Consider the following 18,529-nt stretch of genomic DNA (forward strand, 5'->3'; position numbering starts at 1 on the left):
GTCTCCTCTCAGCACCCTTCACAAACTACACTTCCCAGGATTCTTTGGGGGAAGCCATGACTGTCTCAAGTGAAATAAAGGTCTGGCATGGGTGTGGCTCCCTGATTAGCAATGCAGCTGTGAGTCTGGCTTTTAGAACACTAACAGTTGGTTCTTACTGAGCATGCCCGACACTATCATTCAGTCCAATGCAAAATTTCTTAAATTAATTAAAAATCAGCCAGGCATTTTTTTTAACTTTTAAACTGCAGAAGATGAAGTTCAGAGTATGGGGCATGGTCAGTAATAGGATTACAGGCACTCTGTGAACATGGCTGATTTTTAATTAATTTCAACAGATTATGAGAACTCTGACAGAAAAAAGTCCAATAGGGTTCTGGGTTTTTTCCCTCTCTTTTTAGAATTTGAATTCTTGATTCTCTCTGACTGTATTGTGTATCAGCATGAAAATTTAGAGAGTTGTTAAGCAAGGATTTCTGAGTTCAGGACTATAAGTTTTAAGAACATAAGAACATAAGAAGAGCCTGCTGGATCAGGCCAGTGGCCCATCTAGTCCAGCATCCTATTCTCACAGTGGCCAACCAGGTGCCTGGGGAAAGCCCGCAAGCAGGACCCGAGTGCAAGAACACTCTCCCCTCCTGAGGCTTCCAGCAACTGGTTTTCAGAAGCATGCTGCCTCTGACTAGGGTGGCAGAGCACAGCCATCATGGCTAGTAGCCATTGATAGCCCTGTCCTCCATGAATTTGTCTAATCTTCTTTTAAAGCCATCCAAGCTGGTGGCCATTACTGCATCTTGTGGGAGCAAATTCCATAGTTTAACTATGCGCTGAGTAAAGAAGTACTTCCTTTTGTCTGTCCTGAATCTTCCAACATTCAGCTTCTTTGAATGTCAACGAGTTCTAGTATTATGAGAGAGGGAGAAGAACTTTTCTCTATCCACTTTCTCAATGCCATGCATAATTTTATACACTTCTATCATCCTTGATCATTCTGGTTGCCCTCTTCTGAACCTTTTCCAACTCTATAATATCCTTTCTGAGATGAGGCGACCAGAACTGTACACAGTATTCCAAATGCCGCCGCACCATAGATTTATACAACGGCATTATGATATCGGCTGTTTTATTTTCAATACCTTTCCTAATTATTGCTAGCATGGAATTTGCCTTTTTCACAGCTGCCGCACACTGGGTCGACATTTTCATCGTGCTGTCCACCACAACCCCGAGGTCTCTCTCCTGGTCGGTCACCGCCAGTTCAGACCCCATGAGCGTATATGTGAAATTAAGATTTTTTGCTCCAATATGCATAATTTTACACTTGTTTATATTGAATTGCATTTGCCATTTTTCCGCCCATTCACTCAGTTTGGAGAGGTCTTTTTGGAGCTCTTCGCAATCCCTTTTTGTTTTAACAACCCTGAACAATTTAGTGTCGTCAGCAAACTTGGCCACTTCACTGCTCACTCCTAATTCTAGGTCATTAATGAACAAGTTGAAAAGTACAGGTCCCAATACCGATCCTTGAGGGACTCCACTTTCTACAGCCCTCCACTGGGAGAACTGTCCGTTTATTCCTACTCTCTGCTTTCTGCTTCTTAACCAATTCCTTATCCACAAGAGGACCTCTCCTCTTATTCCATGACTGCTAAGCTTCCTCAGAAGCCTTTGGTGAGGTACCTTGTCAAACGCTTTTTGAAAGTCTAAGTACACTATGTCCACTGAATCACCTCTATCTATATGCTTGTTGACACTCTCAAAGAATTCTAATAGGTTACTGAGACAGGACTTTCCCTTGCAGAAGCCATGCTGGCTCTGCTTCAGCAAGGCTTGTTCTTCTATGTGCTTAGTTAATCTAGCTTTAATAATACTTTCTACCAGTTTTCCAGGGACAGAAGTTAAGCTAACTGGCCTGTAATTTCCAGGATCCCCCCTGGATCCCTTTTTGAAGATTGGCGTTACATTTGCCACTTTCCAGTCCTCAGGCACGGAGGAGGACCCGAGGGACAAGTTACATATTTTAGTTAGCAGATCAGCAATTTCACCTTTGAGTTCTTTGAGAACTCTCGGGTGGATGCCATCCGGGCCCGGTGATTTGTCAGTTTTTATATTATCCATTAAGCTTAGAACTTCCTCTCTCGTTACCACTATTTGTCTTAGTTCCTCAGAATCCCTTCCTGCAAATGTTAGTTCAGGTTCAGGGATCTGCCCTATATCTTCCACTGTGAAGACAGATGCAAAGAATTCATTTAGCTTCTCTGCAATCTCCTTATCGTTCTTTAGTACACCTTTGACTCCCTTATCATCCAAGGGTCCAATTGTCTCCCTAGATGGTTTTGTAGATAGTTTTGTAAGGTTTTGTTTTGAAATGAATTTATGGGAAGCATCAGAATGGCATGGGGTGTTTTCAATTTAACATTGTGGAATGTGAAAAATCCACGCTGGCTATAGTTTACAGCCACTCTTGTGGCTGTGTAATAAGAATGAGGCACTGTTAGTGGGTGGTTCCCTAGACCAGATAGGTGGGGCATGGCCTGGTTTTGAATGGGGTTACACTCCCTCTGAAGGAACAGATGCATGGCTTGGGGATACTTCTGGATCCACTACTATCACTTAAGGCCCAGGTGGCTTCAGTGGAATGAAGTGCGTTCCATCAGCTTTGGCTGGTGGCCCAGCTACATTACTATTGGACAAGAATAGCCTAGCTTCTGTTGGCTAGGCTCTGGTAACCTCTAGATCAGATTACTGCAGTACAATACAGTAGGGCCCTGCTTTTCAGTGGCCCACTTTTTGGCGTTCCGCTAATACGGCGGCTTTCAATTAAAGTCCCACTCATATGTCGCTTGTTCTGCTTTTACGGCATTTTTTGGGCATTGGGCACCATTCTGTTGAATGAGTTCCTCTTGTCAGTGGGTTTCGCGTTTAGGCGGGGGCCTGGAACATAACCCGCCATATGAGTGGGGCCCTACTGTATATATGTGGCTGCCTTTGAAGATGGTTTGGAAACTGCAGCTGGTGCAGAATTCAGCGGCAAGACTGCTGATCGAGGCAAGATGATCAGACCACATAACATCAATTCTGGCATGGCTGCATTGGCTACCAATTAGTTTCTGGGCCAAATTCAAAGTGCTGGTTTGACCTTTAAAACCTTATGTCACTCAGGACCCCACTCCCTCAAGAATCGCCAAATGAACCAACCCAGACCCTGCATTTGTCATCTGAGGCCCTTCTCTGTGTGCCCCCTCCAAGGCAACTATGGAGGGCTGCAACACAAGAATGGGCCTTCTCAGTGGTGGCTCCCCATTTGTGGAATGCTCTCCCCAGGGATGCATGTCTGGCATCATCATTGCCTGTTTTTCGGCACCAGGTAAAAACATTTTTTTCACCCAGGCCTTTGTAGTTTAATTTTCTGTTTGTTTTTAGGCAGGTGGAGAGGAGTTGGATCTTATATTTATGTCCTTCATGAGTGTTTTATGATGTTTTATTCTTGTTTTATATCTGTTTTTAATGTTGTAAGTTGCTTTGAGTTTCCTTTTGAAAAAAATGACTAATAATAATTATCTAATGACAGATTTTCATTTTTTTGCGATCACATTGGCCATGTCTTAGGGAAAGGAGGGGGAGTCGCCTTTGTTGAACATATTGAGAAGATTTTTTGTGGGTTTTTTTGCTCTCTGCTTCAAAACTGAGGAATAAGAGGATGAGTAATAGCATAAACTTTTTTGCACTGCTGAGATACTTTGAACACCAATAGATCTAAATAATTTAGCACTTTGAAAAGGAAGAATGACAATAGAAGGTGAGGACCTGTTCTTTTAAAATAAAATATTATGTATCTGGCAAGATTCCTTCTATAGTGTATTTTTTCCCTTGTCCCATATGTTTGCATGTGCTCCAATATTGTGATAAATTGCTGAAGTAGCATTGTCAACTATCCATTATTATTTGACTGGTCTGATGTTCTGAGAGGTAACTTATATCAGTACCTTAAAAAACCAGTAAACACCAGAGAAAGCACCAGCAATGTATTTCCTTGTACTTTTGACTGCCAAGAACTATTCCAGGCATCCTCTGATTCTCGCTATGGACCCAGACAGCCGGTATTTCTTAAATTTAAAGTTGGCAACCCAGTACTGAACAATGTTTCTGCACAATAAAAAGCTTTGACCTGAGCTAGATTAATGTCTTCCCCCCCCCTTTGGGATCAGTATAGTAATAAAGTGAGTCCATGGGAAAGGTTTGCTGGTGATGTTCATGTACTCCCAAATGCACCAGTGCCTCAAAATATACCAACTTACTTTCTACTTCTAACTCAGAAGCAATTTGCAATAACTGATTGTTCAAAGTTACTTTGCTGTATTATTTTCACTGAACTGTAGTTATTACTATAGCATGAAGCAATTTTTTTTGTAAGGAGTTATGTTGTGATCACATTTTCACAGTTGTTTTTCTACAATTGGTGAACAGCTTTGAATGATCTGAAAACAAAATGCTGTTTCTAGACAGATTCTTTATTTTTGCAGTCTTCAAATCACTTATTCTGGAACAGATCCATTGCACAATGGAGCTTTAACAGTATAAATTCTTGACTCGTATGCTGCAGTTTTAATAGGTGCAATACAGTCAAAATCTTCTAAAAAGTTATGAACTCAAGTAGCATCCTGTACAATCTCTAGGAAATCATGTTGTTGTTATGCTTTGCTGGCCTTAAGATGCAGTAGCCTCACCTGTCCTTTAGGTTGCTAGGGCTGGATGGTTTACTTAGAACTCTCCCCTATATGTCAGGAACACTGCCCATCTCTGAACCTAATGTTTCTCCAGTCACCACAATCATGGGGATGGTTGCAGCTATATCCATTGTTCATGTTTTCCTATGTGAGCTGCATTCCACAGTTCCTTCCTTGTTTGGGAAACTAACTGTGTGGCCTAGCTCTTCATTAGTTGCAATGGCAACGCTGAGATTCACATTCAGGAAAAACAGAGACCAGCACTTAGACCTGAAAGCTATAAAGACCTCATGTATGAAAGAATGAATTAAACTAAAATATATACACAAAATGCATTCTAAAATGGAAGTAGCTTTACCAGGTGTCTGGTTTTCAGCTGGAGTTTCCAGCTTTTGGGGGTCCCCTCTGGGTAACTTGCCTTAATCTCCGGACTCTCAGCTTCAATTTTATAAAAAAAGTTTCTAGGTGGTCTGGTTCCCAAGATATACACCAAAACGTCAGCTGTCCCCCGCGACTGTTAAATCTGTTTAACAGATCTGTTATAGCAACTACTAACCCTGCCCTTTCAGGATTGTAGCCAATAAGTGAAGCCAGGGTTGTGATTTGTTGACCCAGTGCCTAGACAATTGCAACGTTAGGAAATGGTGGCTTTGAGATGTTCCGTGTGAGTAAGTAAGAACATGGTTTAAAGTTTTTTCTCTCTTGTGTGCAAAGAGTCAGACCCTGGGCTGTTGGAGAGGGCAGTGCTTTGAAAACCTTGGCAATATGAAAGTATTTAATCCAATACTTGCTTTTCTGAGAGTAAAGCAATGCTAATCCCATGTACCTGGAGTAAACCCCATTGAATTCATTAGGACTTACTTTTGAGTAGACATGGTTAGGATTGTGCTGTAAGTTAATGGGACTTTTGCTTAAACATAGCAAAGAATTGTGTTTATGTTGTAAATCTTTTCCTCCCTCTCCAACCCTATTTTTAAAGCAATTAGGCAGGGTTTACCTTTTTCTTATGTAGGAAACTAACACTGATTTTATTTTTTTTTAAAAATGTTCTGCAATGACCAACTGGTTTGACAATAAACTATTATATGGGGTGTATTTTTACAAGTGTTTGTGTGTGTGTGTGTGTGTGTGTGTGTGTGTGTGTGTGTGTGTGTGTGTGTGCATGGAGTCTTTCCAACAACCCTGTGAGGTAGGGTTGGTGATTGGAAACCAAGGCAGCCCACAATAAGAAATAAATCTCTTTAAAAACCAATAACCATAAAACAAGTATAAACAGTTGCAAAACAGCTTAAAGTGGCATGATTCTGAATTTTGGGTTCAGTAGGAGCCCAGGGCGGCAAACAAAAGCACTAAAAGCACTTTAAAAATCATAAAAACAGACTTTAAAATATATTAAAACAAAACATCTTTAAAAACATTTTTAAAAGCTTTAAAAACATTTTTTTTTAAAAGAAGAAGAAAAGGTTTAAAAACATATTAAAAAGCAGTTCCAACCCAGACACAGACTGGGATAAGGTCTCAACTTAAAAGGCTTGTTAAAAGAACAAGTTCCTTATCACTTGAGGCTGCAGTTTTCTCTGATTGAATAAGCCCCATTGAATACATTTGGACTTGCTGCTGCATAAATGAACATAGGATTGCACTATAAATATCTTTACAGGTTGTGTAAATAAAAAACATATTTGATAGTCATGCTTATGTAAATATTTCTTCATACTGTGTCCCAATAAGTATCGGATTTCACACTATGGTTGTACAATACTTCCTCTACATTTTAAGTATGCCTTTCTTCCTTGAGGTGGTCATGGTTCTCCATTGTTTTCATCCTGAGAAGCGGATAGGCTGAAAGATGGTGAGTAGCCCATGGTCACCCACTACACTTTATAGTTCATTTGCATTTTGAAAAATTAATTAAAACAATTTACATACAGGCAAAATTTGTTAAGTGGATCCACACAATACATTTATAGCACATCCAACTCGCATTTAAAGAACATGACTTCCCCTAAAGAATCCTGGGAAGTGTCGTTTCTCCCTCACAGTTACAGTTCTGATTCTGCGGTGGGATTCATGTGTTTCAAATGGGTGTTGAAAGTGCTTTAAATGAATGGTGTGGATCTACCCTAGGTATGATGTGCATTCAGGAGTGAATTGAAAAGAACAATTTTAAAATATACTTTTTTAAACAGGGGAAGGGTTGTAGCTCATTGGTAGGGCATATGCTTTGCATGGAAAGGTCCAGAATTCAATTTCTGGGAAAATACTATTGCCTGGAATCCTGGAAAGCCAATGCTAGCCCATGTCATCAGTACTGAGCTATGTGGTACCAAATGGCCTGAGTCAGTATAAGGCAGATTTGTTTGCTCCTAAAAGTGGGAAGAGACTCAAGGGCCACAATGACTCCAAAATTTATTTATGTATTTTATTTACAACAGTTAGATAATGCTTTATTGTAAAAAATCTCAAAGCGGTTTACAAAAAGAATTAAAACAATAAAATTATTAGCAAAAGCAGTTAGACATGTATTTAAAAACATTCAAAATAATAAAACCAACAATGAATTAAAAACAGTTTTAAAAACACAATAGCTTCTACATGCCTGGATAGGCTTGCCTGAACAAAAATGATTTTAGCAGGTGCTGAAAAGAAGCATCTGCCTAATGTCAATAGGCAAGGAGTTCCAAAGCGTAGGTGCTGCCACTTTGTTGTTGTTATGTACCTTCAAGTCGATTTTGACTTATTGCAACCCTATGAATCAGTGACCTCCAACAGCATCTGTCATGAACCACCCTGCTCAGATCTTGTAAGTTCAGGCCTGTGGCTTCCTTTATGGAATCAATCCATCTCTTGTTTGGTCTTCCTCTTTTTCTACTCCCTTCTGTTTTTCTGTATTGTCTTTTCTAGTGAATCATGTCTTCTCATTATGTGTCCAAAGTATGATATGTGTCCAAAGTCAGAGGAAGGCAATGGCAAACCACCTCTGAATACCTCTTACCACAAAAACCCTATGAACATAGTATCCAAAATGCTGCCACTTTACAGGACTGATTTCTTACGAGAGCAGAACAAGTACTATGTGGCACCCATAACATGGAAAACACAGCTTGAACTTGGCCTGGTAGCAAATCAGCAACCAATGCAGATTTCACAGCAGAGGTACTATGTGCTGATAGGATCTCACTCATGTCAGCAATCATGCTGCAGCATTCTGCATTAACTGACTGAATGCCAGGATTTTTTAGTTTTAGTTTTCGGTTATGAATCCTGACTGGTTGTGGGATGCTAAGTTGTCTGCCTTACTCATAGGAATCTTGTTGTGTTTGGTATGGTAGCATACCAAAGCATCACTGTCTTTTGTTTTTGTTTTTCTGTTTGCATTTCATTTACCTTTAACCTCACTCCCTTACATCCATAGAAGCAACAGCAGTGGTTGCATGTGCTCAGCTCAACCCCCTAAAACCCATTGATGATGCACCTTGTTGGTTGCATGGCAAGTTTGTTTCTTGCCCAATAGTGCTAAAAGAGAATTCACATATTTGAAAGTGTGGCTGCTGTTGTTGTTCCCCAGCTGCTGCCTGTGAAGGTAGACCAAAACATGTGTGCTTTCTCTCTGTCAATTATTACTCACTGGAATTGGGTTGGCTGTCAAAGTGAGTTTATAGCAGCCCACAGGGTAGACAGAAAAGACCAGAGAAACTTCTCTTACTCATTTCTCAGACGTCTTTCTGAAGTGAAGGGTCAAATCTGCAAAGAAGTTTGGAGCAGCCACATTAAAAGATAAGGGCAGGGCATTCCGGACAGAGGGTTGCCAACCCTGCTTGGATATGGATGTCTTTGCAGAGAATCCCTAGTCAAGCTTTACTAACAGCACAATCCAAACTATATCTACTCAGAAGTGAGTTCTATGGGGCTTAGTCCCTTAGTAAGTGTGTTTAGAATTGAAGCCTTCGGGGGCATTCCTCTTTTCTCCCGAATGCTCCCATCTAACATCTCCACAACACTAGGCTCCTTTCTTCCTACAGCGGCCTTCTTGTGACTGGCCTGGCCTGAAAGCACTTAACCCTTCTTGCCGAAAGCAAGTAGGCTAGATTAAATGTTCCCTACGGAGGCTCCATCTTTTAGCTAAGATTTCTAGCTTAATTTCCAATAAGATATTTTTTAAATTGTATGCTCCAAGCAACTGTGATTGATGCTTAATATATCATGCTTAATGACATCACTCGGGCCCGCCCCGTGACATCACTTGGGCCCACCCCCATGATGTCACTTAGGCCTGCCCCTAAAATCTCCAGTTTGGGGATTCTTCTGACCTGGCAACCCTAAATGGAAGGCATGTTATGGCCTTATTCCTCCTTACTTTCCTATAACTTTTATTTAATATTGGCCTGGTTAGACTTGCAAGCCTTGGTTTTGTCCTTTACACAACTGATCAGGAATAAATATAATTGGTCTTAGTGGGGTTTATTCCTGAGTCTGACTAAGTGTATGGAGTTTATGTATCTAATGCTGGAGTTCATAAGTATTAACATTTTTATAGTAACTTTCATTTTAAGCGTATAATATTTGTTAGAGCAAATTTAATTCCCATAGCACTAATATTGATGTGTTGTTGTTGTTGTAGTTGTAGTAGTAGTAATTTTATTTCAGTCAGAGACCAGCAAAATTAATGTATTGAAATAATCCTTTTGTATTAGCTGAGAATCAGAGTAGTTGCATACCAGAGTGAATCTGTTTTAAGCTATGAACAAGTGGCATTTTTTATTCTACAGGAGATATGCTAGACTATAAAATGTGTTTGTTCTGATTACTCTGTGATTACTTTTTAATGGCACATTTACCTAGGATTGTGCTCTTTTTGTAATCCTTCAGTCTGAACTACATCTTCTGGTTTCTCTATAGGATTGTGGAAAAAGGATATTACAGTGAACGAGATGCTGCTGATGCTGTGAAACAAATCCTGGAGGCAGTTGCTGTAAGTCTGTGTCTGTGTTGGAATTGCTTTTTAATTTGTTCTTAAATCTTTTTTAAAATGTTTTTAATCTTAGAAGATGTTTTGAAAGCTTTTTTTAAAGAAATGTTTTTAATGTTGTTTTGTTTTAATGTGTTTTAAAGTTTGTTTTTATGATGTTTTAAAGTTTTTAGTGCTTTTGTTTGCCGCCCTGGGCTCCTGCCGGGAGGAAGGGCAGGATATAAATCAAATAATAAATAAATATAAATAAATAAATAAATATTACTGGTCTTACAGACTCAGCTTAAAATGATGTTTCACTTACTGGGAATGGTTTATATAATCAATATTCTCACAGGTATGACAGCAGCTTGACTACAGTTCTTGGATTGGCTTTCTTTCTGCCCGTCTAAGTGACATCTTTAAGACAAAAGTGATCTTGTGACAGCATTATTTTTCATGCCTCATACCTAAATGATTGTTATCATAGCCTGATTGCTGTGAAACCTATTCATTTTCACTCTTGGTTGTTTATGTCAAGAATGAGGATACAGCTTTGGCAGTGCACTCGAAACTATCTCCAGACTATTTATTCTGGTAAAGCACATTTACCATTGTTTTTATTTTGGTGAATCTTACTGTATTTAGCATTAACCCCCCCAAAAAAGCAGATGTTTAAGGACTGTGTTGGGTTTTATACTCAAATGGGAAATGGATTTGTAGCTCTTGGGGAAGGTGTAAACTGCACCAGTTCTACAGGCGGGCCCCGTTTTACGGTGCTTTGCCTTTTGGTGTTCTGCTAATGCGGTGACTTTCAGTTAGGGAAAGTCCCTGCTTTAAGGCGCTTGTTCCACTTTTACAGCGGTTTTTGCTCATTGCGCACCATTTTCGCGTCATTTTCGTACGACGCACACCATTATTGTCAATGGGTTTTGCTTTTGGGTGGTTTCCACTTTTCAGCAACAGTCCGGAACGGAACCTGCCGTATAAGCGGGGCCCGCCTGTATAATCAGTGGCCAGATAGTTATCTGCACATTCACACCTGGCTACCATGTGAAGGACTGTATTTAAAAATTACATGATTCATTATGTTCTTGATTAGTGTCTGGACATGTGGTGAATCAATTAGATGACCACTTCATCCCAAATTGAAAGCTTACCCTGTGTTTATGTCTTAGCCGTTGCCAGTGCAAACATGGGAAGTAATTATGGAACCAAGCAATTTGCAGGACAAGCCCTTGCATTCATAAGAACATAAGAAGAGCCTGCTGGATCAAGCCAATGGCCCATCTAGTCCAGCATTCTATTCTCACAGTGGCCAGCCACATGCCCATGGGAAGCCTGCAAGCAGGACCTGAGTGCAAGAGCACTATCCCCTCCTACGGTTTCCAGCAACTGGTATTCAGAAGTGTACTGCCTCTGAAACCCATTCAGTGGGTTATAATGCAATGTTGTGCCGAAATGATTTGTTCACACAACAGAACACCACCTTTCTCTTTTCCCCTTGCAGCTCACTGTGCATTCTCAAAGTCTGCTCCAGAGTGTTGGGGGACGTTGGCTGCAAGGGGGAAGAGAGAATGGTAAAGATCCAGTGTAACAATGGTAGTCCATTCAATCAATGTTGGATTCCACCCAGTATCACTGCACTGTGGAACACAAACCAGTGAATGGCATTGGGCTGTGTTGCTCACCTGACCTCTCTCTGGCTCCGTTGTTGCTGCATATCAGGTCAGAGAGGGGGAGAGGCAATGTGATGGAAAGGTCAACATGGTGCAAATGTGCCAGAAAAGCCAATCCAGCACTACTGCCAGCAGGTTTGCACTTTGCTGACCTCACTGCTGCCTCTCCCTCTCCATCTCAGTATGTAGCAGCAACACAGCTGGAGGGAGGACAGGTGGGCAGAACAGCCCCACCACACCATCTGCTACTGATCCAAACCATAAGCAAATAGGGTGTTTTAACTTGATATAGTAATGATATAGTAATATAAAAATCATGCTCTATTTTGCCTTCTAAATGACTATAATGTTAGAGCTGAGGCAGATACCTTAAGATAACATATTCCTTAGAGTTGGGCCAATCACTATGAAAGCTCTGCTTCATTCCCATACTGATTTCAGCTCTCAGTTGGAGGGAACTTTCAACAGATCCTCACTTCATTTATTTTTATTTATTTATTTATTGAATTTATTGGCCGCCCTTCTGACTGGTTATCCTGTCGCTCTGGGCGACGTACAAAATAGACATACAAATACATTAGAGATTAAAAATCTGAAAACAATGATAATAAAATCTAGCCCACCCCAAAAGCCTGCCTGAAGAGCCAGGTTTTCAAGGCCCGTCTGAAGCTCACCATAGAGGGAGCATGGTGGAGATAATTTGGGAGGGAGTTCCACAGGGTGGGGGTCACAATTGAAAAAGCCCTTTCCCTAGTCCTCAGCAGTCTGGCTGTTTTGACTGATGAGATGAAGAGAAGGCCTTTTGAGGCTGATCTTGTTGGGCGGCATAGCTGATGATGCTGGAGGTGCTCCTTCAGATAGCCTGGGCCGAAACCATGTAGGGATTTAAAGGTCACAACTTAAGCAAATATAAGGGATCTTAAGGGTAACGGCAGTCCTTAAGACCCAGGCAATTTAGGTAATTTATTAATGATGATCATATGTGGCCTTACTGATAAACATTTCACTTGAAAGTGGATCCTAGATAAAAAAATTAAAGTTTAAGTTAGTAAAACTTGATAATGTCATTGTAAAATTAGGGAAACCTGCTAGCTTCACAATGAATCTGGCCAAAACTTCATTGGCCTTTTCAGATTTGTGTATAGTAGTTGTATGCTTACAAATCTCAAACTCAAATAGATAGTTGTTAAAAATGCTGCTGTCACCCAGCTGCATGAGTCACATTAATCAAACATGCAAGAAAGATGCAGGAAACAACCAAATTTCTTCTGTGGGTGTAACTACAACTTGCAACAAGAGGAGTGTGAAATTTTAAACAAATGTCCACAGAGGAGCTGCTGCACAGTGGAGAGTACCTTCAATTTAATCCCAGCTAGGAAGTAGTCACATTGAGGACTCTGAAATAGAAAGCAGGATCTGATTAAACAGACAATTCAAGAGTCAGTGGTCAGGATTTATAGGCAAGGCATTATGACCTTGAACAGCATACAGGGAAACATGATGTGGGGCTAAATCAGAAAAGAGCCTGAATTGTTCCTCTGGCTGAGAGCTGGTTGTTCTCTGAAATACAGAGCCAAACTCTCTTTGAATTGTCAACTCACAATCAAGACAGTCTGCGTCACATACTTTGGTGGCACTGGCATATTGGGGTGGCTCTTGCTGCCCTTGGATTTGATGTAAGAGTGAAGACAGCATGGCAGCTGCAGAGGATTCGTTGGCACGTGAGGATGCTGGAAAAGAGGCCATTCTGGGATTGGTAAAAGGGGGTGAGATATAGGATCAGATCCTATCTCATCTTTGGTGAAAAAATCAGCAAAGAGTGTTATCCAGTGATAGCTTCCCAAGATGACCCTGGCATGAGTTCCTCACAAATCCTCCCCACCACCAGCACCACCCTGTCTTCTTCAGGCTGCTCTTCCTCATCCATAGAGGAGTCTGCGTCTGGATCCTGGGTCATGATGAGCTTCCCCATTCATTGTCATGTCAGTATCAGCTGTACACATGACTGCAGTGAGTGACAAAGTCCTTACAGTTTTAAGTAATGATATTTTAATCACCACATTGATTTGTGCTTCAGGAATCTTATTACCAATGCTCCCTTTGCCTTTAATATGAAGTGAATTTCAGTCTATTATCAATATCCCTCAACATGTACAAATTTATTTTAAAAGCATTAACTTGGAAATACTTATAATAATTCCAGACGGATAAGAGGCTGTTGCATGAAGACGTTAACGCAAATTGCCCCAAAATGTAAGGGAAACAGAACTAGCCAAAGATCTAGAATCTATTACGTTCCATTTAACTAAAAAAAAGTGTGGCCTTGTGTCTCATTTTAATTCCATTGCCTGGGTTATATGGCTGTTTATATTACAAATGTCAGGTCATGAAATGCTAGAATATTCTGTTCCATTCTGTAGGAACTGAAGAATTCTGTTGCTCTTTCAATGAAGTTCATTAGAATCCAGTTCCTAATATGCTAGTTGAAATATGATGACTCATGCAGGTCTACTGAACTGATATATAGAAATAGATAATGGCTGGTTACTGACTTCATTTTTCTCAAACGAAGACAGTTAATGGCACAGGCAGTTATAAATTATGGCTGACCATGAATTTCATAGTAGTTTTGTAGATTAAATGTCATATTCTGGCTGCTTCCTCCTTTCTAATGCTTTGTAATGATGACCACAATATGAACCGCTGCTCTAACCATTAAGTCACCTTAATGTTGTTGAGATTTTATTTTAATCCTTAGATCATATACCATTACAGATTAATGGAAAACTAGGATATAAATGTGATACAGACATAATATGTAGGAAAAGAGAGTCAGTGTGGTATAGAGGTTAAAAGTCAGATGAAGACTGAGGAGACCCAAATTTAAATTTTCATTCAACCGTGAAGCTCAGTAGATGCCTTTTCTGGCCTACAAGGTATGATGGAGCAAGACAGGCTGATAATTGCAGCTCATAGGAGAACTCCAAGTGAGCAACTGATTGCAACAAATAATTGACTGAAGGTTTTTATGTTCCCCAGGACATGCATCTGACTTGGAGCCTAGCAGATTTCCTCCTTTCCAACAATTCTCTTGAGGCATGTTGCCAGTACTTATGGGTCAGCCTGGACATATAGGTCTCTGTGGAGGGGATTGGCTTATCAGGAGTGAAGGCTCTTGGTGATCCTGACGTGGGGATCTTGGACCCAAGAGCCCACTCAACTTGGGCTGTGGCTCAGGTATGGTTATGATGATATGGCAGGGGTGGGAAACATCTGGCCCATGGGCCAATCTTGGCCTGCCAGAGGCTCCACGACATTTTTTCAAAACTACACACTCCTGTCAATCAGCTGTAATCACTCTGATGGGCAGGTGACAGCTAATGGGTCTAAATTCTGCAGTGTCTGTGCATGCCAGTTCCCCAAAGGGAACTGGCACACACAGTAAAGGCAGCAGGATTTAACCTCCCTCTCATCAGCTGATGAGCAGAGAGTTAAAGCCTGCACAGTTTGGCTGAATCAGGAAGAGGTTTGCATTGAAACCTTTGCTAAAACGGAGGAAAAGGCTTTCATTTTAGCTGCAGTTTCAATGCAAACCTCTTTGTTATCAAGAAGGAGGTTGCGCTGGAGCTCCTGCTAAAATGAAGTTTTTTTCTTCTGTTTTAATGAAGTGCTTTGAGGTCCCAAATCACCTAATGTCACCGATGTCAGGTGATTTGCCATGTGGGTGGCCCCACCCACTTGGCAGATTTTGCCCATGAGGCCAATCTTGATAAGGATCTGGCTTGTGGAGCCAAAATCAAGTGAGGTATCCAGAGCACAGCCTTGTCCCAATTTCTTGGTTGATTTTCAGTTGGTGCAGCTTGAGGATGTTGACAAGGTGCTTGGACAGGTTCGTGCAACCACTTCTGTGCTGGATCCTTGCCCTTCTTGGCTAATAAAAGCTAGCAGGGATGGAACAGCCGGCTGGGCCAGGAAGGTGATTAATGCCTCTCTGCGAGAGGGGGTGGTCCCTGGCAGCCTAAAAGAGGTGGTAGTGAGACCACTCCTGAAGGAACCCTCCCTGGACCCAGAAAATCTTAATAACTATAGGCCGGTAGCAAATGTTCCATTCCTGGGCAAGGTCCTTGAACGAGTGGTTGCGGGCCAGCTCCAGACCCTCTTGGATGAGACTGATTATCTGGATCCATTTCAGTTGGGTTTCAGGCCTGGTTTTGGCACAGAAACAGCCTTAGTCGTCCTGTATGACTCTGTGACTCTGTTGATTCTCCTTGATCTCTCAGCAGCTTTCGATACCATCGACCATGGTATCCTTCTGGGGAGACTGGCTGAGTTGGGAGTGGGAGGTACTGCATTGCAGTGGTTCCACTCCTACTTGGCAGGTCGCCTCCAGAAAGTGGTGCTTGGGGAACATTGCTCGGCACCCTGGACTCTCCAGTATGGGGTTCAACAGGGGTCAGTTCTGTCCCCCATGCTGTTCAACATCTACATGAAACCATTGGGTGCGGTCATCCGGAGCTTTGGAGTGCGTTGCCATCAGTATGCTGATGACACAGAGCTCTATTTCTCCTTTGCATCTTCTTCAGGTGAGGCTGTCAATGTGCTGAACCGGTGCCTGGCTGCGACAATGGACTGGATGAGGGTTAATAAACTGAGGCTCAATTCAGACAAGACTGAGATGCTGCTAGTGGGTGGTTCTTCTGACCAGATGGTGGTTGTCCAACCTGTCCTGGATGGGGTTGCACTCCCCCTGAAGGAGCAGGTTCATAGCTTGGGGGCTCTCCTAGAATTATCTCTGTCACACCTGTAATTCATGCACCTCGGAAGGTTCCAGTGGCACTAAGGGATAAAGTCCAAATGGAACTGACTCGTATGGAGCAATTAAAAGTCATAGTTAAGGTAGAAGAACCTACAGAGTGGGTGAATTCAATTGTGGTTGTAGACAAGCCTGGCCGGGACCAGATAAGAATATGTTTAGATCCAAGAGATATGAACAGAGCAATTTTAAGAGAACATTTTCAATTGCCTGTTGTAGAAGAAATTACCAGTAAGCTAGCAGAAACAGAATTGTTTACGGTTCTTGATGCCAGTAGTGGATTCTGGCAAATTCAGCTAGATGACAACAGTTCCAGGCTATGCACATTTAATACACCTTTTGGTAGGTTCCGATTTACAAGAATGCCATTTGGTATCTCTTCAGCTCCTGAGGTCTATCAGAGTATGATCCAACAGACATTTGAGGGTATTGATGGGGTCACATGCTACATAGATGATATCCTGGTTTGGGGGAAGACCAAACAGGAACATAATGAGAGACTGAAGAGAGTTCTGGACAGGTGCCGAGAGAGGAATCTGAAACTGAACAAAGTGAAATGCAAATTTGCTATGACTGAAATAAAATATCTAGGACACATCTTAACCAAAGAAGGACTAAAACCTGATTCATCTAAAATAGAGGCCATCACTGATATGCCCAGTCTAAGTAACAAAGCTGATCTTCAAAGATATCTAGGAATGGTAACATACCTAGCAAAGTTTATCCCAAATTTGTCAACAGTAACAACCCCTTTAAGACAGCTGTTGGCCCAAGATGTTGAATTTTGCTGGATGTCAGCTCATGAAACAGCATTCACACAGTTGAAAGAACTATTAACAAAAGCTCCTGTTTTGAAATATTATAATGTGAAAGAACCTGTAACTCTGTCAGTGGACGCTCGTTCTACTGGCTTAGGTGCTGTACTGTTGCAAAGAGGTGCATCTGTTGCATATGCTTCTAAAGCAATGACTGCGGCCCAACAGAACTATGCCCAAATAGAAAAGGAAATGTTGGCAATAGTGTTTGGATGCACAAGATTCCATCAATTTCTCTATGGCAAAAAAGTGACTGTGGAAACGGACCACTGTTGGAGCCAATTTTCAAAAAACCTTTGCATACTGCACCTCCAAGAATCCAAAGATGGCAGTTAACACTGCAGAAATATCAATTACAAGTGCACTATAGACCAGGCAAAGAATTAATAATTGCTGATACCCTGTCCAGGGCATATCTTGAACAGGGTGAAGGAATACGTTCTGAAGAAGCCAACTGCTGTTAACCTCATGTTATCTTATTTACCAATCTCCAAATCAATCAAAACTGAAAGAATTTCAGGTGGCTACTGAAAATGATAGCATTTTGCAAATCCTGAAAAATGCCATTTTGCAAATCCTGAAAAATGCCATTTTGCAAATCCTGAAAAATGCCATTTTGCAGGGGTGGCCAGATAGAAGAGTAGAAGTTCCAGAGTATATATGTGTTTATTGGAATTACAGAGAGGAATTAAGTGTTCATGATGGACTCATTTTTAAAAGTGACAGAATCATAGTACCACAAGTTTTGAGGAAAGAGATATTGAATATTATACATGAGAGTCATCTGGGTGTTGAATTATGTAAAAAGCGGGCGCGAGAAGCTGTATATTGGCCAGATATGTGTGCCTAAATTGAAGAATTGGTACTGTCATGTACCACATGTCACACCTTCAGAAATAAAAACCAAAAAGAACCAATGTTACCTCATAAAATTCCAAGAAGACCTTGGCAGAAGCTAGGAATGGACTTGTTTGAATTTCAAAGAAAGGACTATCTACTTTTGGTTGATTATTATTCAAAATATGTGGAAATATGTTTGCTTGAAGACACTACAAGTAGATCAGTAATTTTACACTGCAAATCTATATTTGCAAGACATGGTATACCTGAAGAGGTTGTCAGTAATAATGGCCCTCAATTTTGCTCTAGAGACTTTAAAATGTTTGCCAAAGATTGGGACATTGTTCACACAACATCCAGTCCACTATTTCCTCAATCAAATGGAATGGCAGAAAGGGCGATCCAAACAGTAAAGAGGATTCTTAAGAAATCTAGTCTGAATAACACAGATCCTTATCTTAGTTTATTGGATTACAGAAATATGCCTACAGTAGATACAGCCTCACCTGCACAACTTTTAATGGGGAGACGTTTAAGAACCAGGTTGCCTACCTCAGCACCGTTATTACTACCTCAGCAGGTAAAAGGTGACATACAGACACATCTGAAGAGAAGACAAGAAAAACAGAAGCTTTACTTTGACAAAGGTTCAAAGCCTTTACCACCTGTGCAGGTTGGTGATTCTGTTAATGTTCGGCAAGATGGAG

General features: G+C 41.1%; 1 protein-coding gene across 1 annotated transcript in view; it reads left to right on the forward strand.

The window, feature by feature from the left end:
• The window catches only part of CAMK4 (calcium/calmodulin dependent protein kinase IV), a 189,727-nt gene that overhangs the window by 114,944 nt on the left and 56,254 nt on the right, over positions 1–18,529 (forward strand). The window contains exon 5 of the mRNA XM_061623869.1: positions 9,627–9,699. Coding sequence (XP_061479853.1) covers positions 9,627–9,699 — 73 coding nt within the window. The remainder of the gene's footprint in view (positions 1–9,626; positions 9,700–18,529) is intronic.

The sequence above is a fragment of the Rhineura floridana genome, chromosome 1 (assembly GCF_030035675.1).
Source record: "Rhineura floridana isolate rRhiFlo1 chromosome 1, rRhiFlo1.hap2, whole genome shotgun sequence".
Taxonomy (NCBI): Eukaryota; Metazoa; Chordata; class Lepidosauria; order Squamata; family Rhineuridae; genus Rhineura; species Rhineura floridana.